This window comes from Bombyx mandarina, chromosome 22 (assembly GCF_030267445.1).
Source record: "Bombyx mandarina strain Sakado chromosome 22, ASM3026744v2".
NCBI classification, from domain to species: Eukaryota; Metazoa; Arthropoda; class Insecta; order Lepidoptera; family Bombycidae; genus Bombyx; species Bombyx mandarina.
The window spans coordinates 2,864,875-2,889,522 of NC_143228.1; the positions used below are offsets into that span (position 1 = coordinate 2,864,875).

Below are 24,648 nucleotides of genomic sequence, written 5' to 3' on the forward strand. Positions count from 1 at the left end.
GGAGCTTACCTACCCGTTCAGGCATGGCTGGCATAGCCTCTTAAGCTACCAGCGAATAGGGTAGGGGAAAAAAACTACTCATCTAGTAAAAAAAAAAACAAATGAATTGGCCCCCAAGGTCATGTGATTTAACTCAACTTGAGTTTAATTATAAGTCGGCTGCAAAAAGTCATTGGCTGATATATGTACTGATAAACCAGTAAAGATCAGTTTAAACGACGTTTAAACGTAAGTTACACGAACTGGTGGTAGGACCTCATGTGAGTCCGCACGGGTAGGTACCACCGCCTTGCCTATTTCTGCCAAGAAGCAGTAACGCGTTTCGGTTTGAAGGGTGGGGCAGCCGTTGTAACTATACTGACACCTTAGAACTTATATCTCAAGGTGGGTGGCGCATTTACGTCGTAAATATCTATGGGCTCCAGTAACCACTTAACACCAGGTGGGCTGTGAGCTCGTTCACCCATATAAGCAATAAAAAAAAAGAACCTACGACTAATCATAGTCAACTTGGATTTGCTATCTGTTGATTAAGAGTAAGTTCATTTATGACCAACTACAAGAATACATTGATACTCAACATTAGACCGAACTCTTTATCAGTTCTGCTTAATAAATAAAGATCATTTATTAAATATACATAATAATACGCTTTCTACTGACTGTTTCTTTCAGCATGTACGTCACATACATTTTATATTCCGACAAACCGATTCCTTTTCCTTCAAAGCGAAGTTAAATTATTAAATTACGAAACTTTCTCGTACGCATAAAGTTGATACAGTTGAAGCTGACAACATTCTCCGAACAAATTATAATGTTATGTATAGTGATGTTGGCACCGCGTTTACGTGATTCGGTTTGTGTTTCGTTGTACCGAATTCGAGAAAATTAAAAACGTCAAATCAGGTAATTTAAAATGAATCTATTGTGTGCTTTATGTAAATCAGAATAACGTTAACAATTCAATTAAGACATTTAAAATTTTGATAGTAGAAGGTGTTTAATGCTTTTACAGATCAGTTCACGTTCTACTGTTTTGCCGGAAAGTAATATTACGTTCCCGTCCGAGGAGTATAACAGTCGTTATTACAAGGCAATAAGGACTACGCAATATCTCAACGACTCATCCAGGATAGGGTTCACGTATCAATGTCTATTGGCTAAGCCTTGAGAGGCTATATCAGCGAAACCTTAACTAGTAGGTGAGCTCACGGGGCTCAAATCTGACGACGTTACTAACACGAACCCTAGCCGTGCTTCGCAGAATCTACCACCGAATCGGAAACGCGGACCCACTTAGAAGATCCGGCGAGAAACTCAGTGGGCTAAGAGTAATGAGTAAGACAAATGCCATCTTTTACTTTTTCAAATCATTTAGAAATGAAACTATAATTCATAATAATATGATTTGATCATCTTTTCAAAACAATTAGAATCGGAATTTTAGAAAAATCCCGAATGCCGAATACGTATAGAGCACATCCCTTGACACGTTACTTAAGAAGTTGTTAAGATTTTAATTTTCAGCGCAAACTCGCGGAGCTCGGTAATATTATATTTTATTAACATGACGTGCGTTCGTAATTAAAACTTTGTTATGTCCCCGTAATGAGATACCGTAACGAGATTAGTCTTGTTTATAACGTAATTATTATATTGTATAAAACGCGATAACGATTCACGTAAAGTGTTACGTTTTTGTATGTATACATACGTATGAATACATACATACGGATATGTTAGAAAACTTTACATTTTTTGTTCTATCTGTGTTTGGTGTCGTATGTGCCGTGAAACACCGGCAACCGTCTTCGTAGATTCGACGAGTGAGCTAACCCATAGACACAGCCCACTGAGTTTCTCGCCTTATCTTCACGGTGGGTCGCGATTTCGATCCAGCAGATCCTCGTGGTAGATACTGCTGGAAGCAGTACTATGCGGAGGGGTACCCTAAACGGGAAAAAACGTCCGTAACGTAAGATTTTTATTAGTCATGCACACAGTGTACGACTAAACTTTGTAATAACGTACAAAAAATAACATATTTTTTATCATTCATTGACCACGATCTCAGAGCGTTCGTTTGCGCAATACACTAACTCTTATGCAAACAACCGTGAATTAAGTGTACCACAATAAGTTCGCACGTTACCGAATGACCGTGGGTTGTTGCGAAACCTCCATTTTTATTTTCTTTATACCTCGAATAGAACTTAAAATTAATATTTATATAATAAGGAACTTCGTTCCTATCAGGTGTCCCACGATACCACACATCTTTTTTTTTATGGGTGGACGAGCTCACAGCCCACCTGGTGTTAAGTGGTTACTGGAGCCCATAGATATCTACGACGTAAATGCGCCACCCATCTTGAGATATCAGTTCTCAGGTCTCAAGTATAGTTACAAGTTGAGCCCGTGAACTCACCTTCCCGTCCGTGAAAGGCTGGAGTAGTAGAAACAAAAAATGTGACGTGATGAGCGCTTTAAGAAATTGTTTGATCCCGTCACATTTTTATTAGCAACGCACTCGCCACTGGAGCAAATCTTACTCCTACCTTAAGCTATTGCGTTTATCTATATTGCTGTTCCACCAGCCATTCGTCACCAGCAACCTTGATTTTGACCTCGTAACACAAGGTGAGTTTGGGCAGGCCGCATTAACGATATGATGTCGAAGGACCCTCAGACCAGTTAAAGCCAGGTGGGCTATAAGCTCGGTTGCCGTTCTAAAGTAATAAAAATACATTTATCGTACGTGCAAAGGTCAATAGCATCGTTTCCCAGCAAATATTTTGAAATTGCCAATATTTCATCTGCCCTAACAACAAATATATAATTTATTGTTTGCTCTGTCGCGGCAAATGAATTATATTCAGATACAGGAACAATAGTCTTACGTTTGTAACTATGCTGGTTGTTACTATTGTGTTAGTGGCTGAGCATTTGTTAACCTTTGATAGGGCGTTATTGTTCGAACATTTCAATTTGTTTAGTTGTCGCGAGCAAAGAAATATAAATATGTTTAGATGGTGAATGGATAAACAATGAGGTTTTAGAGATACAGTCGAATTTGTCTAAAAAAAAGATCACGTGACGAGTTTGACGAATGACAACGAAGTTTCACCAAACAAAAGACAGTTTTAGATCGACATACGTCTATTAAAACTTATTTAAACTTTAATTATCATATGCTAAAAACACTATTATTAATTACGTATAAAAAAAATTAAGAACTTTTCGTAAAAGCACGAGAGGGAGGCGAACACAATAAATTTAGCGCGTGCTCAAACGAGTTCGGGAATTGTCAAAGTTGGCATCGTTCCGTGAAAATTAAAAATGTTCAACTCCGACTTCTTATTGCATCGTATCTCAGCCAGTGCATTTAATTTAAATAATTTGACATATTAAAATCGTTTTAGTTTGATAGAATGGACATAATTTATACATAAATACGTAGCCAAAACGTTTGAAACAAAAAATACAAGTGGGAACTCTACATACAGACACTTGTCTGGTTTTCGATTAAGTGTTTCACATTACCTTGGAAAATGTTTTTTGAATCTTGTCTAGTACATATATTTGGAAAAGGGCTCTCTAGGTTTCCTGTCGATTATTCTCAGTGGTGAAACTGTATTCCGGATCGGATGGTAAGTTCGTGACGATTTAGACACACCTTTGAATGCTTGAATTAAAAACTATTTGATTTTAAATCAAATTTTGTGACATAGAAAGTAATTAGCGCTTTTTGGAAATACTCGGTAGCCGTCGCAAATGTATTTTGGGCAATATTGATTCCACGTCGAGCTTGTCGATCAGGACAAAGAGTTCGACGAGCGAACTAACCCATAGACCAGCCCACTGAGTTTCTCGCCGGATCTTCTGAGTAGGTCGCTATTTCGATCCGGTGGTAGATTATGCTAGGCACTGCTCATGCTAGGGCTAGTGTTAGCAAATTCTCTCAGCTCGAGCTGGTGAGCTCACCTACCCGTCTGTGAAAAGATGGAAAAGCCGCATAGGCCAGCAGAATAGGTAGGGGAAAAAGGCAACATTTAAATTACGTAACAACCTTAAGTATGGTAAACAAACTCAATTTGCTTATCAAAACAGGATTAGAACGTTGTTGATTTTAAAAGCGAGCACAATGAGAAACAGATAAGGCAAATTAAGATTTTGCCTAACTTTTTTAAAGCACCGTGTTTTATTTAGCGGAGAAAATTGAAGGAATTCAATTTACATTTTCCAAGATCTTTTCTGTTTTATTTTTGGGAGGAAATTTTTGTGAGGTATTTTTATTAGAAGCGAAAGGTTTGCTTTAAGAATGAGATTTTTCAGAGACTGTATTTTGTGCTCGGGATTGTGTGTTTCATTTTATATGGGAATTGTTTGTTGTAGGTATAGGTACTAATTTGTTTGTATGATTTTTGTATTTCCATTACCACACGTAGACTAAGTAAAATACTGTGGGCTCTACTACGAGTTGAACATCAAAACATTTTTAGTTTTAATTGTATTCAATCTCTATGCCAACCCAAGTTGTCGATATTTTAAATTACCATAATTTATGCAAGCGCTATTTAGCGTGTGCTTTATTTTAATGCTAATTTGAAATTTGAATGTTATCGTAATAATTATTTCGATATTCGAACGGTATTATGCTACTTTAAAAGCGCTATTAAATTCACGGCTTGTTTGTTATGCTAATTTTTGATTTATCTTAGTTATAAAAACTTATAATATTTAATTATTACATAAAACAATATTTAAGTAGGTTAGTAATGATGCAATTAAGGAAGTATTTTGCAAACTCGTCTCAGGTTAACTTAGAAAAAAATGGCATTGGTATTCATGCCCCACGATAATACCATTCAAGTATTTAAACAGAGGATATTTGAAGGCTTCGACCCTCAAAGATTCTATGTAGGGCGGTTCGTCCGCCCAGCCCCTCATATACGAACACCGGCCGTCATACTTAATAGGCCCAGACGCTTTTCTTAATTAAATACTTTTCCATTTAATCCGCTTTTAGAGCAAGACTCGTTTATTTCATATTTAAGTGATCACAATTCGTTTTTGCGCTGACACGATTTAAAACCACGACGCAAAAGTTACTGAGTATTTTTGCGATATATCTTTTTTTGCTATTCATTTCCGACGTTCGTAATAAATATGTCGTGGTCACGGATATCGGGTTAGAAAATTTAGTAACAAACTCGAATTTTTATTTTGTAGTTCATGAATTATATCAATGAAACAATATTTAACAATTCAAAATTAGTTTCCCCGTTTACGAAATTAGCGGATTTACCTACGTGTTCAGTTTTGAAATAGTGGACCAATTGCCATTTAACGATATAGTATTATTGTGTATTGAATTTCCATCTTATACGATTAGAGTTTTTAAAGGTATATACAGACTAATCAAAATTTACTTTTAGCTTTAAGCTGGTGGTAGGACCTCTTGTGAGTCCGCACGGGTAGGTACCACCACCCTGCCTATTTCTGCCGTGAAGCAGTAATGCGTTTCGGTTTGAAGGGTGGGGCAGCCGTTGTAACTATACTGAGACCTTAGAACTTATATTTCAAGGTGGGTGGCGCATTTACGTTGTAGACGTCTATGGGCTCCAGTAACCGCTTAACACCAGGTGGGCTGTGAGCTCATCCACCCATCTAAGCAAAAAAAAAAAAAACCATATAAAATGGATCGGTCAGTATTGGTGGTACGATGGTACCTAGTTAAAATACTAGATATTTTGAGTCTTTATTCTCGCGAGCAGATCCGTTTGATTGAAAGACTACGATGACGGTGGTCTTCAGTGTGATTTTGTTACTCTAAATTGATGAGAGAGTTGGTACTGACCATAGGTTGGCTGGGGTGCTCTTGCTTCATGGCGGGCGTGGTGGCGGGCGCTGGGCTCGGCGCTGCTGGGGTCTGTGGCGCAGGACTTGGTGACGCGGCGGTTGCCACACCGGGGACCGCTACTCCTGGAGCTCCGGGAACTCCTGCTGTGCCGCCAAGTGGCTTGCGGCCGCGATAGCTCTGTAATCCAATTCATAGACGTCAATAACACGCGAACATCGAAACTTAAAAAAACACATTCTTGTGACATAGGGAATTATTGAAGTTACATATTTGGAAAGGAATTACAGTTTTTTTTTATTTCTTAGATCAGTGGACGAGCTCACAGCCCACCTGGTGTTAAGCGGTTACTGGAGCCCATAGACATCTACAACGTAAATGCGCGACCCACCTTGAGATATAAGTTCTAAGGTCTCAGTATAGTTACAACCGCTCTCCCACCCTTCAAACCGAAACGCATTATTGCTTCACGGCAGAAATAGGCGGGGTGGTGGTACCTACCCGTGCGGACTCACAAGAGGTCCTACCACCACCAGTATGTGCATTGGCAGCATTCTTTAAGTATAATAAGTTGGTCATGCCACTATCTATCTCAGCAATCATGCGTTCTAGTTTGAAGGCTGCAACAGTTAATAAGCAATGCAATAGAGATTTCGATCCCTTTACAAGGTAGATGCCGTTCATGTTGTGATATCTATGTATTCTTATAACTTAATACCAAATGACGAGCCCACAGCGCCTGCGCTTGTGCAATAAAAAACCTTTAGAAAAAAACATATGGTTCAAAATTGAATTGGCTTTTCCTCGTTAGTGATTGAATGATGTTCACATATATGCATGTGTGTATGATTTAGTAAAATCAAAGATTGAGTAAAGTATAATTTTGTTTAAATGTATTGGTTAGTCTTCAAGAGTTTACAAGTTTGGTGTAAATAAATAAATAAATGATATTATAATAATCCTGAGAAAGTGGATCTGAGCTGGTAGGACACAAAAATGCTGGAGTTAAGACCTCATAGACGTCGTAATATGGGTAGATAACAAATGAAGAGACCTTCATTGGGTGGACACAGGTTGAAGAAGAAGATATAAAACAACATCATTTTTTTTTTTTAAACAGTCAATGTAATAATGCATTGAACAGTAAAAGCAATGAATACAAGATTTGCATCGTAGAATTACCTAATGACGAATGAGTCATTCTATAACGGACCAGCAATAATAATACGACTGTTGCAATTACTATCGAGAATAGAACTAACTGTAACACGGATCTTGATAACGATTTGTGAATTGTATGTATTGGCTGTTATACGAATTATTTCCCACGGACTATCTAGATTTCGTGTGAGAGATTGTTTTAAATACAATTTCATAAAAACAAGAAGTTCCAAATTGTTGCTTGGTTTAAAAAAAAATACAATTCTAAATTTGAGTAATCAAATCGGTAATTACGATAAGATAAAATGTAGACCTGTGACGTAATTGGTTCGTTCGATTATGAAATTACAAAACAGAATCTGCTATATTACTTGTCGTTCATAACCATAATTATCGTATATAATAACCATTATGACTAAGCCACAACGAACGATATCAAATATAAATTCATTACAATAAATATTCCGAAGTAATATTGTTCATTCGCAATAACAAAGCTTCACCTACTGCACGGTAGATGGCGATAGTATATCTCAAGTTTACAGTTAGCTTTATTTAGGTCTTGACGATTGTTTTGTTTTATGAAAGTTTTTACAGTAACAAATAGAAATTGAGTGTTTTCATTTAAATATATACAAGTAGCTTAAATTATATTAGTAAGTAAATGTATCATAATTGAAAGGTACTGAAAATATTTTTACTTTGAGATTATCCATATTTTAAGTATAATTAACAGAAATGTTGATTATACCATTTAATTTTATTCTAATTTTATAATAATAAGAAACACATTACAGTTCCTGTGGTGAACCAATACGGGAAAAATTACGTGTTTTTGTTTATTTTTTATTGCCCTTGTAGGCAGACGAGGCACGGCCCACCTAATGGTGAGTGGCCCATGGACTTCAGCAATGCCAGGGGCAGAGCCAAGCCGCTGCCTACCGCTTAATATTCTCCACAAGTCTCGTTTGAAGAAGCACATGTCATAGCGCTCGGGAAACACCTTGGAGGGGAACTCATTCCATAGCCGGATGGTACGTTAAAAAAAGTTCTTCAATTCAAACAACCTACAGAATTTAGGTTACTTTCTCTTGTGTAAAAGAAAAACATATTGTTCACAAATATATTTACTTCGACTGTAAGTCTTTAACAACTCTTTTGAATACACTAACTACTTAACGAAAGTGCTTGAGAAAGTGTTTCTTTACTAGACGTCTTATGAGTCCGCACGGGTAGGTACCACCGCCCTGCCCATTTCTGTCGCGAAGCAGTAATGCGTTTCGGTCTGAAGAGTGGGGCAACAGTTATACTGTAAAAATCGAAACATAGAACTCATGTCTCAATGTGGGTGGCGGCATTTACGTTGTAGATGTCTATGGGCTCCGGTAACCACTTAACACCAACCAGGTGGGCCGTGATCTCGTCTACCCGTCGAAGCAATAAATAAAAAAAAATGTAAAAAAGTAAGTGTCCAATCGAAGTTGTGTTTATGAAGCATTCATTGTATTTCTAGACCGTGACTGCGCTTCTTAGATGGATGGACGAGCTCACAGCCCACCTGGTGTTAAGTGGTTACTGGAGCCCATGGATATCTACAACGTAAATGCACCACCCACCTTGAGATATAAGTTCTAAGATCTCAGTATAGTTACAACGGCTGCTGTTACATAGGCGGTGGTACCTACCCGCGCGGACTCACAAGAGGTCCTACCACCAGTAAAGTTAGCTTAGTTCGTTTCAAGAAAATAAATAATACCCAAAATTCTTAATTAAAATTCTTCATTCAAATCAATTTTATTAAAACTAAAAACCGTAATAACTACACGTTAAACAAATACTGTTTATAAATTAAATAGATGTGAAACTTTAAAACAATTAATAACGATCAAAATTTCATATACATACATACATATATCATTGAAGTCTGTTCTTAAGATAAGACGACAATGAACTACGTTGCAAAGGATTATTCGTGTCTATTAAAATACTGTGAGTCATATGATTCATATGATTTGTTCGAATTACGAATCTTCGTCGCCATACCAACTCTTTCCATTGTTTCCCTCTTATTTGTTACCGAGTCTGCTTTCCAAGTCTGACAAGCTTTGATAGATTTGATGTTGATAAATCACTTTAACGTGACAATGTCTTTACTAAGCCGAAAAACGATTAGGGGAGATAGAGTAAGGGTATCAAGCTATTGGTTCGTAAGGATCTAAATATAGTATATGCGTATGTGTTATTAACTTAAAGTTCACACTTCATTTCGGTTCCTCCCGATCCACTAACGGTGCTTTTAACCTCAAGCGCTGGCCTTCGTTCTTGCGACGAAGGGCTCGACGAGTGAATTAACCCATAGACACAGCCCACTGAGTTTCTCGCCGGATCTTCTCAGTGGGCTATGATTCCGATCCGGTGGTAGATTCTGCTAAGCACTGCTTTCGCTAGGGCTAGTGTTAGCAACGTCGTCAGAATCTACTCTATCATCTCTCAATCACTAGAATAGGTACGAAAAAAGTAAATTAAAGTACAGAACGATAGTTGATCGTAATTACTGTACAATACAACAGTTTATTCCGAACTGATAATTTATATATATAGTACAAATATCTTCCCGCGGTTGTCGTAAAGGGTGAGACCATTGGCTTCTTCTGGCTATTGTCTTATGCCAGCGATTGCATTCCCAAGTTGTGGGGCCGCTGTGGGGTTGACGTCAAACATGCGGTCGTAAAATCATGCCAAATCCCTATGCAGCATGGTTAAAGGACATGCGCTGACCCCACATATTCTGAGCAAGAACAGGAAGAAGAATCTGCTATACCTACACTATCTTATCTGCTTTACATATAGGTACAACAATATTTGTTACAAGGAAAACATTGTTATTTTTCTGTTACTTCAAACTTTTGTCACTGCAGTTTGCGTTTGTTTGTACATTATATGTATTGAATTGCACGCCACTGAGTACGATTCTGGGCTTCTCTCGTCCAGCTCTTGCCAGGCACCATAGATAATACACATAAACTAGTTATAGATAAGCAACTTCAGCACTCAACAAAAATGTTTACGGGCGCCGGCCACTAGATGGCTTCGCTTCGATTAGTTTCTCATTGCTTCTGTAGTTGGCAGTAACATATTATTACCATATTATTTCAGACGTATGTATGTAACGGAATCTTTGAACATGATTTTGACCCCCTTCAAAACGTCGGATTAACTCGTAATGTGGTATACTTATTAAGGACCGATGACAATTCAATATTAAAAAAAAAAATTGAAAAAATTGAAATTCAACTAAAAAATTAAAAATAAATAAGAATAATTTAAAAAACTAACAAAATACGCTTTTATAGAAAATCCAACTAAAAAATAGAATATTTTTTTAAGGTTTATTGGTGCTTTTCAGGATATTATCAAAATATCCCTTCTACTCATATCTGTTTATAAAATATTTATAACTACTGATACCATGCACCCCGCGCTCTTTTTACAATAAAATCATTCTTTAGAAGATTAGATAGATTGTCGTTCCAAAGAACCAGAGAGCTTCCTTTTTTTCTTTTTATTGCTTAGTTGGGTGGACGAGCTCACAGCCCACCTGGTGTTAAGTGGTTACTGGAGCCCATAGACATCTACAACGTAAATGCGCCACCCACCTCGAGATATAAGTTCTACGGTCTCAGTATAGTTACAACGGCTACCCCACCCTTCGAACTGAAACGCATTACTGCTTCACGGCGGAAATAGGCGGGCGGGGTGGTGGTACCTACCCGTGCGGACTCCAAAGAGGTCCTACCACCAGTGATAATTTCCTACACTACGTTTGCCAATTCGCGGTTTCCATTCAAGAACTATATAAGTATTTTATTTAGTATCACATCACTGTGCTTATTCAGCTATGAGGTACCTATAAATAATTTCGGAACAAAGGTTTCAACAAAAAACGTACCTAATTTCAAATTTTAATCTTTTTTGCCGTAAAATTTCTCATTCATTCTAACAAGCAAACTCGTAGGCAGCTAAAATTGCTTGCAGCTGTTGTATTATTTAATAATAGACGATTTATTTCTGCTTGTATGAGTTTTAATATTTTTGGAAATACGATACGGGCATTATTAAAAACATATTCAAAATAAAGAAGTAAACCGAAGTGCAATGAAGTGTAACATTTTTGCGTAATTCTATTATAAAGATATTTCAAATGCAATACGGTCTTAAAGATTTAGGATTTTAATGAAAAAATAAAGATAATTGACTTCACTTGATAATTCACTTTCAAGTTGTAACATACTAGACTATTTTATTAAGATTATTTTTGTTACGGAAATAATTTAAAATAATTAATCTTAAATGTCCAACACTTGTTGAAGTTTAAAAACGTCAACTCTATCATGCATAAAATACGCGCTAGGAACAGGAAAAACAATGGTATCGACTCATTATAATCCTACCATCACATGAAACAAAAAAAAAGGTTTTCATTTTTAAATATAATTAATTTTATCCGTAGCTTAAATAGGACTTCATTATATGCCTATATATTTTGTGTGCATCTATTTATGGATTGTAAATACATCTGCTTCGATTTACCTATGGTATTAAAAAATACAGTTACTGATAAACACACCTCAAATGAGGTTTGTTTACTTCTTGAAAGCGTACAAAATTGAAATAAAATTTAAAATATGCGGTATTCACTATCCGTCGTTCGCAAGCAACGTTGAGGTGCATCTAAATAAGAGCGCTGAGACAATAAGTCAAACATTTCGTTCACAAAGCAGGCTGTACATTACGCACAAACAAAGCGCCTTTTGTGGCACCGCCGGCCCTTGGAGGCAGGCTTTTGTTAAACTTTGTGTCGCTGGCTTTAGGCTGTATTTTGTTTCGAGCCCTCAAACAAATGAGTGTCGGAAGTCCGAGATTTGAAATTCATTAGCGGAAAATTATTGAGTTTTTTTTCATTTATTTATTTTCCTTTTGTTTCTGACTTTTTTCAAGCGCACGACGTTGTGTAATTTTCAAGAGAGGAACATGTTTTTAAATTATATTGGATTCTTAAAATTTTAAAGATTTTTTTAGAAATTTATAGACGTTTCTTTTAATTTCGTTTTCGAAAATAGTACAGATCCCTTCATAGCTGTTTGAAATTAGCATGCAATATTTTAATTCCTTATTACGTAAAGCACAATGTTATTATGCTAATATCGACTTAAAATTATGTAGGATCGATTCTGCGTGTTTTTTTTTAACCTGCCTATTCGCTGGTAGTCTAAGGGGCTATTTCAGCTTCGCGCAGTCGGATAGGTGAGCTCACGGGTTTAGCTTGAGAGAATTTGCTAATGCCAGCCCTAGCAAGAGCAGTGCTTTCCAAAATCTACCACCGGATTAGAATCGCGACTCACTAAGAAGATCTGGCAAGAAATTCAGTGGGCTGCGTCAATAGGTTAGTTTGCTCATCGAATTCTCCGTCATATTCGACGAGGACGGTGACCGGTGCTTGAGAGAGCTTAAAAGCACCGTGAGTTGATCCGGGTGATCCGACAAGACATGTTTCTGGTGACGTCAGCTTTGCGTTGTTCCCGTTGGGATCGGATCACTACATACGTGTATTTCCAGCATAATTGCTTTGACTGACTAGTAAAGTCATACATCGAGAATGATTGATAACAAGTACACAGAGCGTACCGGGACCGGGCCACAGAATCTAAGATTAAATAATTGTTTACAGTACGCGACCGGGCCAAGGACGTCGAGATCTTTGATCGTTTTGGCACTAAACCAAACCCCGTAGATTCCCAGTGGACTTTGCGTATTATAAAACGACATTTTAAAACAAAGATTGTTTGTTTTCAAAGGTATAATTTACGGTTTTGACGGTCGTTATACAAAATTTACGATTCCGTCCATACGTTTGTAAACAGGAATGTTGTTTTAATGAAACTCTAACGGCGCACGTAACTTTTTATTGTTAATTTACGTTTTTAGTTGCATATTCGTATAGTATCTACGGAATGTTTAAAATTTTTACTCAATATTTCGCTTTAGAATTTTATTTACGTAATTCAAAATAGCGATGTTGATTTGATGAACATGTGATATTTATAAAAATAGCCGGTAAGGACTGGATGCGGAAGGCAAGAGACCTAAAAGAATTCAGTGCATAAGAAGAGACTTACACTCAGCATTGGCTGGACACAGAGGGAGAGAGATATTTAAAAATGTAATGCACTCAGGTTAAGCAAGTTACTAACTAGGTCATAACTATTAATTTCTATTTCCTTTTTGACGAACAAAATCGCCTGAAATGTACTTTGGATTGTAAACGAAAAGCATAAACACCACGTATAGCCATTAAAGGCGATTTCCTCTCGACTGAAGTTCATTATAATAATGATAGTCCCACTCTTTTAACCTGGGTAGTACCCGTTAGCTAACGCTCGATATACCGGCAAAGAAATAGGAAGTTTCAATAGCAAAACCTAATTAATGCTTCCGTCATTGATAAGAATTTACGCTTTGTCAATTTATCAGGTCGAAGTTTTGTGCGCGAGTTATATTTATCGCGTCCCATTTCCACGGGGCCCATGGCGGTCGGGTGATTAATTGTATGAAAAACCGTCGTCTCTGCCGTTACGATAACACTATCTAATTGGGTCGCGGTTACGCCTTTAGTTGCGCTTAGCATCAATCAGATGATGAACAATCACCAAATCGAATTTGACAGTTAAATTTTGATGTTTGATTTTTTTATTTCTCCGGCGGCCATGTTCGTACGCATTAAAAACATTTCAACATCTATTAAAAACATTAGAAGCAATTCTCAATTTTGAAATTTAGCATTCGACTCTATCCCCGATGCCGAGAATTGCAGATTTAAAATCCCGCTGTATTTTTATTGTCTCGTTTAAAATATACGATTATATTCTAGGCGTTCTTGAATTTTTCTATATTGCATTTTTTTTAAATGAATTAACAATATACATTTAATAATATGGAATAATTCAGTATGAATAAACAATAAAAGATTTAATTGCATTTTCTGTGATACGTATAACAAGAAAACAACATTTAAAGCCCTTAATCTTTTTTTAAATTAATATTTTAAGCTTTATTTATAATTATGTATACATAATAGACAAAACTGAACTCTCTTTTTACTAAATGATAGACAGGTGAGTGATTCCCTCTAAGAAAAACTTTTTTTAACACTAAATAAGGGGGTTTTAAAGATTTTAAATGATAAAGGTTTTTCTTTACAAATATTTAAATATACAAAAAAAAATTTTGAAATAATATTCGGAAAGACGTTCCTGAATCCTTAAAATTTCATAAAAATACTGAAAAGAAATGGGCAACGAATTGAAAGCTACAAGATTGGATATTAGTGTTTAGTTAATACAAATAGGTATATCGTTACAAACGATTTTTATTGAAAAAAAAAATACAATTTTTGTTTACCTGTAAAATACAAGAAATAAACATTTTATTAATGCGCGTTATTCTATTTGATATCTTTCAAATAAATAATCCTCAGTTCAATAAAATTTATGCAAATAAATAAAATCTCGTCGGACATTTACGAGGCGTACATACCTACACGCAATTATTATAGTTTCGATATTAAATAACTATAAATTTCATAAGAGCGTGACTTTTACAATTCGCTCGTATTTTATTTGGCACGGTTCGCTCGGTATGTTTGGTTGCTAAAAGAAAAGTTTACACCACATAATTTATGCTCAGTTTTCAATAAACCGTTTGAATTTGATTTTCAATGTCATTTGATGTTCAATGAATTTAACGGCCGTCTGGTGTAGTGGTAAGTGACATGGTCACTATACAAGGGGGTCGCGGGTTCGAATCCCGCCAAGGGAAGATATTTGTATGATAAATATGTCTTCTCCAGGGTTATGGATGTATATTAAATATGTGTATGTGTATAATAAAAAATGTTACATTTATTTCCGTTATCTGGTACCTGTAACACAAGTTCTTTACGAACTTATCACGGGACCAGTTAACGTGGCGTGATTGTTAGTTAATATTTATTATTATTTATTTATTTAATGTCTACTAGTGAACTACTTTTTTTTTGTAATCAATGAACAATTAACATTGTTTTTAACTTTATGACTTGCTACGAAATTTGAAAGGATTGTTCGGAAAATCATAATGTTTGTACGAATTAATTTGGACGAGAGATGTTTTAAAACTCGTTTGCGGTCCAACGCTAACCTTCGGCCCAGTGACAGAGGTCATTGACATTAATGTCAAAGTAATAAGAATTCATTGTTGGTTTTTTTCTCTCGTACCATACTACTGCCATATCAAAATATAATACTTATTCTATAACTATTTTTGATAACTATAATAAAGCGTATAGACGCTGAAGATTGTTGCAAATGAAGATTAGAGTTTTTAGCTTTCGTTTCGAGGTTATTGTGGATCAGTGTTTGCTATTTCGGTGTAGCAGGTCCGATTTTTTTGTGCTTGTCTCTTGTTGTTGTGTTTATTTGTTTGATCGTTGTACAAAAACTTCTGGCACTATTTTTTGGGGCTACAATACGGTACGTAAGTTTTAAATAAATATTTTAAAAAAATTTAGGAATTTTGATAGTGACACCTTCGCTTAGATTGACTGAAGTGTTTGACAGTTGACACTAATCTTTTCAAATAACTTTCACTGCACAATTCGACGAGCCAAGAACCGGTTGTAGCCGGTGGCGCGACACGCTTTGAGTACGACTACACATCGGACACATGTTGGACCACGTTGGCCGGGCTATTCTTGTGCGTGGCGGGTGATAGAGATACCTTTGTTTAAGAACAAGCTATTATTGAGAATATGTAATTGAAAAGTGTATATTCGAATTTAAGAAAAAATATTTTCGTAAGCATTGTTAAATTGTTAAGAAGGTTTTCCAAATGATCTTCGCCCATTGATCAGTGAAGGTGGAACTCTGAGAATTGCTTAATCTTTTCTTCTATGAAAGAAACTAAAGATATCGTAAAACTGTTAAAATATGTCTGAATGAGTTTATTTTTTTGCCAAATTGAGAAGGTGAGTCCACGGCTCTCCTAACGGTCAGTGATCACTGATGCTCATGGACATGAATAATGCATTTCTGCCTACCGTTGAGGATTTGAAAAAATTGTGGTAGGTAGGGCAAATTGTAATCCGCATGAGTGGTAAGTGGCAAAGCTTTTTTTAATTATCCGTGGGGAATTCAATTTATGGATATCTGATCGTTGGGGGATCAGGCCCGGTTAGGTCTGTACTGATACCACAACCCTACTCATTTCGGCCGCGAAGAGGTTTCGCGTTTTAGATTGAAAGGACAGCTGTCATACCATTGAGATTTTAACCTCATGTCTCAAGGTGGTGGCTTCCATTTTGTGATGTCTATGAGCTCCGCGGACCACTTTACTCATTCACCCATCTCACGGGAAACTCCGATGACGGAACTTCATGCCAGAGTCAGATGCTACGTATAAGACTATAAATATGGGCGTATGTTATTAATTTATTTAAAACTAGCGACCCGCCCTCGCTTCGCTTCGGAAACATTAAAACACACTGAAACTAAAAAAAAAAAAAAAAAAGTAGCCTATGTTCATCAGGGACAATGTCGGCTTCTAATGGAAAAATAATTTTTCAAATCGGTCCAGTAGTTTCGGAGCCTATTCGAAACAAACAAACAAACAAATCTTTCCTCTTTATAATATTGAGTATGAGTATGAGTATGAGTATAGATATAGATGTTTCTTCGTGACCACACGTAAATATATGAAAATACATTCACAAGTGCCCGATTTAGTCACCTGACAGCATTGTACTGTCATTGTTAATGACAAAGGCAACGGAAGAGTGCTCCAGTCAGTGTACCTACACTAATAAAGACAGAATACTTTATCGCTACATCTTGTGCTTTGTGCTGTCCCAAAGCTCGTACGTCATTTGCCTTATCAGAGCTTCTTAATGCTTGCACTAATGTTTGTTTAATTTGTTATACGACCCATTAATGTTTATATTAACTTTAATTAATAGTTAGTCTAAATAACCTTACAGTCTTTGGACAAAAGAAACTTTTGCCAAATTAAAATTAGATTGCATTTGTTTTATTTAAATAACATCGAACACTTAATTATTGTTTTTTTTTGTAGATGTTGGACGAGCTCACAGCCCACCTGGTGTTAAATGGTTACCAGTGGTCTACAACGTAAATGCCGCTACCCACCTTGAGATACGAGTTCTAAGGTCTCAGTATTCAGATTACATCTATTAAAACACATTAGATGTAATTCTCATTTTTGAAATTTGACATTCGACTTTATTCCCGAGAATTGCAGATTTAAAATCCCGCCGTATTTTTATTGTCTCGTTTAAACTATACGATTAAATACGTTCGTTACGTAGAAAAAGGGGTTAGGTACCAGGCATTCAGAAAAACCTGAATACCTGGTACCCGCCTGCAGGATTTGTACACCCTTGCATCGCAAGACACGAATCCACCAGACGTCTTATCTTTTCGGCTACGACGACTGTTTTTGAGAACAACAAAATCCACAGAGAAATAAAGTCAATGCAAAATTATAAGCTCCCATCAAATAACCTCTGCTACAAAAAATATTAAAACACCAAACAAAAATCATTTTCGATCACGTAAACAGGAAAACAAAACTCAAGATATATTTTTTTAAAATACAGCCCTGTCTTTGAGTATATCCGCCAGTGTTGTGGCATTTAATGGCAGGAGTAAATCGTTGCAAAGGTTATCTGAGCATTGTGCATAGATTGGTCCTTAACCTTCCTTCATTGCTCTTATTGTGAACACGATTGATTATTTCCTGACTACGCATATATCAAAGTCATAACGTTGACTGGAGTTTATATCAAGATTTACATCTGTGTTTACTTTCGTGTAGCAATGTGTTTTACGTGAACATTATAGAATTTTATTTAAATTTAAAAAAAAAAGTGGAATCTTCATTTAAAAGTACTGTTCCAGAAAACGGAAACAGTGATTCTAGATATGAAAACTTAGATAGCGATGCTTAGTTTTTTTTTATATTTTGCTCTGCACGCTTCGAATTTTTCATGAACTCAACACTGGCAACAATGGCACGTCATGAAGCCAATTGCCATATTGAAAAAAGAAGAAGAATCGTAGGGAAGGGAGCCAACTATTCTTGGTTTTAGATATCTGTGCACGAAATGAAAACGAATTTACGTTTTTTTTATTGCTTCGATGGGAGGACGAACTCACAGCCCACCTGATGCTAAGTGGTTACTGGAGCCCATAGACATCTACAACGTAAATGCGCCACCCACCTTGAGACATAAGTTCTAAGGTCTCCGGTTGCCCCACCGGCTGCCCCACCCTTCAAACCGAAACGCATTACTGCTTCACGACAGAAATAAGCAGGGTGGTGGTACCTACCCGCGCGGACTCTCAAGAGGTCCTACCACCAGTAATTACACAAATTATAATTTTGCGGGTTTGATTTTTATTACACGATGTTATTCCTTCACCGTGGAAGTCAATCGTGAACATTTATTGAGTATATATTTCATTAGAAAAATTGGTACCCGCCTGAGATTCGAACACCGGTGCATCGCTCAACACGAATGCACCGGACGTCTTATCCTTTAGGCCACGACGACTTAAACCGTGTCTATGGTTATTTTATGAAAAAGTCTATTATTTTGGGTTTGCGTTTTCTGTTATAATATTATTGTGTCCTCAGATAATGACATTAATATTGTATTTAAATAAATAAATTGAAGATTTTTAACCTATTTTAACATTACCAATTATACTACTTGAATATTCCTAATGTACACAAAAGGATACGGTAGTATTTAAGCCAGTTAGAAGTTTCGCTTCGTTTAAAATATGAAGAAAAGCTCCCTTTCATTGAGTTACTGAGTTTTTTTTTCCTTTTGATGTCACGTTTCTATCTTTGAACGGTTAGAAAGTAATTTTTTATATGCAAACAAAATAAGAACTAGATAATACATACAAAAATATGCAAATCTGACATTTGTGTTTGACGCATTATGATAATATAATACAGTGGTTTTATTTTTAGTGCCAAGAAAAATATTATTCAATATAAATTGTGTATAATTTAAACAAAGCCGTTTCAAGGATTCTCATGCGTTAGTAAGTACAGGACTAATTGGATTCGCCTTGAAACAGAACCGTAAATTGACACCAATTTATGCATTATACTGGAAAACATTCGAACGTTGGCCTAATGATGTTTAGTAATTGTGGTTTAGTTTTTTTTAACGTTTTATTACTACTAGAGGTCCCGCAGTAGTCGAAATTCGACTATAATTAATTGGAATTGTAAGTTTGTACACTATTATGATTGTATTTTATACTTCTATAATCACAAATTTCGTCAAGGCCACAATATAAAAAATATTAATAAAGACAAACAATATTTAATCTATTCACAATTTGACCACAGACGTCAAGAACAAAAGTTTGACAATAAATAGTATGCATGCGTGTGTGCGTCAAATACATGGTATGTAGTGTGTGTAATGTTTTCTTTATTGATTTAAGGTATCTTTTATGCATTATTTAAAAAAAATATTCGCATTGTGCACTTCTTCTCTATATTCTCTATAAGTGTGGAAAATTTCATACTCCTCCGTCCGCGCAATTTTCGTAAAAAGGTATACAAAATTTTTGCTTCACGTATTAATATATAGATATGATCGGAAATAGTTACTGCAATACGTAGATCTATGCTATCTAAAATTATCCTTTTTAAGAGTAGATAAAACTGGTGACCCATTTTTCCGACTTCAAAGAAGGAGGAGGTTCTCATTTCTACTGTATGTTTTTTTTATGTTTGTTACCTCATAACTTTTAACTGGGTGAATCGATTTTGATGATTTATTTATTTATTTATTAGAAAGCTGACGCTTCCCGTGTGGTCCCATTCAATTTAGTCCTGTTCTGATAATGGCATACATGAAAAAAAGTCTAAGTCTTAAATTTGCATTAAGTACGTGCGCAACAAATACATTGAGTTTTTGTGTGTTTGTTGTAACGGGATACATAATATAAGTATTTCAAAGTTTGTCACTAACAAAAGTGAATACAAACAACAGTTGTTTAAAATCATTCATAAATAATAAGCATTGTGGTGCCCTCCAATGTTATGTTCAAAAATTGTATTGAGAGCACTAGAATTGACCAAAAAAAAACGAATGTAGATGAATAACTCAATATTACGCCAACCGATTTCGATGATTATTGTTCTTGGTGTATATTAATTTGTTTCGGAATATCGTTTTTTTTTCTATTTGAAGTCGGTTTTTGTTCAAGCATGTCTATTTACAATTATTGGCGAAAGAAATACCTAGTCATTCTCCAATAACTGCTTGAAACATTTCGACATGTTAGCCTCTTCAGGGCTATGAAGGCCAGACGGAATTACAGTCCATCAGACCAGATTTGGATCATAAGTCACTCATGGACATCGTCAAGGGAGAGTTAAACCCTATAGTTAAACCCTTTTTTACCGTACAGAAGGAAACTTTGTATCCCTTTGCGTATCATAGACTCTAGAATATCCATTAAATAGGAGCATTGTCTATTCTATGGCCTCGTTACCGTATATCGTAGTCAATTTACGCCTATATTATTAAAATTTAAGTGAAGGTCATACCTAACCATCACCAAAATTTACATCCGTATTCTGGCATTTTTACTCAGCAAGAGTATGCTATAAGAATGCAAGGGAAAACAATCGTCTAGACAAAAGTCTTACTGTTGCATGATTTAAAAAAAAAATCCATAATTCGATTATTTATAAGAACGAAAAGATGTTGTCATAGTGAAAAAGTAATACGTAGCTTTCTATGACATACTATTGTTATGTGAACAATACGATAGTGTTGTTTATTAAATAACATACGATATCTGTAACAATCGATAATCGATACTTGTTATCATAACATCCGATCGATTTATCCAAACATTGCTTGTACCGAATGATTTCACCTTTTTCGAAATATTTAATAATGATAATAAAGTTGTGGTTGTAGTTTTTTTTTTTGTAATTTAATCCACACCGATTATTATTTCTGTGGAATAAACCATGTTACTAATATAGTCATTGATATTTACATTACTACATAATTCGTTAAAAGCTGTTATAAATATTAAACTCAACAATTTTTGCTTTATCTTCGAAATAACAAACAAACTTTTAGTTTGATTATAAACAAATCAGTCAACTTTATTTTAGGTTTAGATTTATTTGAATAAAATTTCATGTGTTTTCATTACAAATTCAATGTCTGTGATACGACTTTATCCTCTTTTTTCATAAGCCTAAGTAAGCAAATCGAGTATAGCATAGTGAGTGTTATGAAATTTAAAAGCAGAGGCTTAGCACGCCGATGCAATTTCAGTAGATTTCACAGCTTTTAGGTTGTGAAATGTATGAATGTAATTATTTTATTAAAATATCTGTTTTTATTGAATTGCTGCGAGCGGTATTAAAATTTCTTTTAAAAGCTCTCTCTAGCTCCTCAGAAACATATTTTCACTGGTCTCTGTCTAAGAGATTATGTTCTTTATCGTTACAACATTAAAACACAATTTTCCTGTTCTGCAATTATAATTCCGAAGCTGAGCATATCAACAGTCAATTATTCAAGTACATTTAAAAAATGAGTCTTGACTTAAAATAATGTGTCGAAGCTGAGGCAAACGGGATTTTCTGAATAGAAAGGGACGCGAAGACAAGGACGGCGTAGTCCTTGCGTCGTTATCGACTCCTGCGCGCGTCGGAGCGGCAACGTCGCACGAAATGTTTTGTAAACAGAAGCATTGTTGTAAAAGCGGAACGTGGTATCGAATGGAATTATATAATTTTTATATTAAAAAATTTTCGGCTTTTATCCGAATTTAAATGCATAGTTAATGTTAAAATACATAATTGAATTACGCAACTTAGTGAGTGGTCTTAAAACATACGATTATTATCCAGTACAATTATATTTAGATACCTACCTGCGTTTCGATAAGTTATCGTCGACCTAGTTGATAAAAAAAAATGAAAAAAAAAAACTATAACTCGATTTCCGTTTTCAAATTGAATTCATTTTATGATTGAACAGTAAGTATGTAGCTCGTAATTTAGGTATTTGTGTTTTTGTACAACAGTGACTTGTTTCTTTTAGCTCGACATATTATTGTTATTTTTATATTCAAGGACGACGACTTAATTGAAATGTACGTCGTGGAAACAATATTTACTGTTTGTTGACCGTAAATAATATATTCACAGATAAAGTGAAACAATAATTATAAAAGAAAAAGTCATATTCGTTAATTATAAAAGTGAGTAATACGAATATGTTCAAAAGCTATAAACAAAACAAGCGAACAGAATAAATTTAATGCAGAAATAATTTTCTCAGACGTCATTAACTAAATATTATACAGAAGAAAATTTTAATAAATAAATAAGTGGAAGGCGGTACGGGGTGGCATCGAAATCCGCCCCAGGTCGTTGACCCGTCGCCCGCCTCTCTGCCCCCTGGGTGTGAACCCTCCCCCGCGACGTATCGAACCTTCGCGGATGCTATGTCTTAGTATCTACGTTTTATCATTTTAAATACATTTAAAATCAATTTCGTAATATAACCACACTGTCAACTTAATCATGATCATTATTTTTTTTAGCAACCACTTAAAAGTAAAAGAGCATTTGGAAAATGAATTTAAATTAGATTTAAATTTTTAGTTTTTTTTTAGTATTAATCAAAAGTTAAAACACTCAAGCCGTTACCAAAAAAGGGCGAAGGTTTTTAAATCACTATTACTCCATTATGCCAATACACTACTCACTACATGTACTATCCGCTACGCTAAGTGATTGTACAACATCTATCAAAATTGTATGAAGCAAAATAATTTGATACGTAACATCGCAACAAAACATATTATGTACAAATGCTAATTACACTTCCTAAGAAGCAATAATAATATAGCAATATTTACCTTGATGTCTTGTAAGACCTGTAAAAGTTAATAAATGAATTAATTTTCAATTAAATGAGATTGGGGTATGTTTTGTTGTTATTCAGCATGTTTATGTACTGCGGTTTAGTCGATTTGTAACCACGAAACCAATCGATTCGAACTATCTATATTGATTCAAACTAGGAATCGATTCCATTATTTTTTTTCAATTCTGTTCGTACTGGTCAAGATGTTAGAGTTAAGTTATAATATTATTATTTTGTCATCGGTCCTGAAACGCGTGCGTAAATTATCAAGTTAATCGGAAGTCTTGATGTCGTCGGGAGTGACGTTCAAAGATTCCATTACACACAAACAAACATACATAACAGCTAATAAAAGCGTGTTAATTACCGTCCATGATGCACACCATTTGTCTATCGTTTCCGGTACCAGGTTAACACTAGACCAGTTACGCCAATCTTCACTGAAAAAGTATCTAATAAAATTGTACAGCTTGCTAAAATGGAACAGTAAATTTTAAACATACACATTTTTTGACATTCAGTTATTGACATTACAGATTATACAAATCTCGGTTTCGAGCAGTGCTACCAACATAAATAATAGCTTTTTCCTTTTGCAAACACTGTGTACCAGTACAAAAATGTTTTTATTTTTAAACGAGTTTCGAAAATTTAATCTACAACTTGTGATCGGTTCGCGCGCTAGTTTGTTTGCATGTGACACCTGAGTTTTGACGGCTGCAGAATTAGTAACAGAACTGCCAACAGCGGGGTGTTAGCTCAATTAAAAATCTGAAGAGTTAATTATTATCCAATAATGAAGTAAAAACTGTATCGCCGTTATAAGATGATAACTTTGATGACGTTGTTAATATTGGCCAAGGGGCAGACTATATCGTTTTTTTTATTGTTTAAATGGTCAAATGATCTTAGGCCTTCTTTAATGGTAACTAGAGCCACACATTGCGACGTTAATACTGTTAACCTTTATACATGAGGCTGAAGTCCCAAAACGTTCACATAACCACCTCAGTACACGACTTTCAATGTGTGCTAATTCAAAGGATCAATTAAACCACTCAAAAACAAAAGATGAAACTGAATAAGTAAATTGAACGTAAGACACAAAATCGCATGCCTATTTATATGCCGATTTCTGCCGTGAAGCAGTAATGCGTTTCGGTTCGAAGTGCGGGGCAGCCGTTGTAACTATACAGAGACCATAGAACTTATATCTCAAGGTGGGTGGCGCATTTACTTTGTAGATGTCTATGGGCTTCAGTAACCACTTAACAGCAGGTGGGCTGTGAGCTCGTCCACCCATCTAAGCAATAAAAAAATCTCTTCTTCATGGTTCCCTCACTGCTGAGGATTGCGACCACATGTGACTTTCCTCCACAGTTTTCTGTCATGGGTAGAATGAACCGCATGGCATAGACTATCACCAATCGCTATCTTAACCAGATCTGACCATCTGGCTGGTGTTCTTCTAACGGCACGTTTGCCTTCCATGCGACCCAAATTTAAGAGCTTCTCTAATTCATATCTGGGAGACCGCATGATGTGTCCGAAGAATCTCATAAGACGCTTTTGGCTGATG

At 35.6% G+C, this 24,648-nt stretch overlaps 1 protein-coding gene across 4 annotated transcripts in view; it reads right to left on the reverse strand.

Moving 5' to 3' along the window:
• Positions 1-24,648, reverse strand: part of Tet (Ten-Eleven Translocation (TET) family protein) — a 153,011-nt gene that overhangs the window by 14,816 nt on the left and 113,547 nt on the right. For 2 of the 4 annotated variants that reach the window (XM_089736702.1, XM_089736700.1), the window contains 2 exons: positions 23,062-23,079; positions 5,864-6,043 (listed from right to left, as the gene is read on the reverse strand). In XM_089736702.1, the coding sequence (XP_089592828.1) occupies positions 5,864-6,043; positions 23,062-23,079 (198 nt within the window). The remainder of the gene's footprint in view (positions 1-5,863; positions 6,044-23,061; positions 23,080-24,648) is intronic. The other 2 variants (XM_089736703.1, XM_089736701.1) reach the window with 1 other exon arrangement.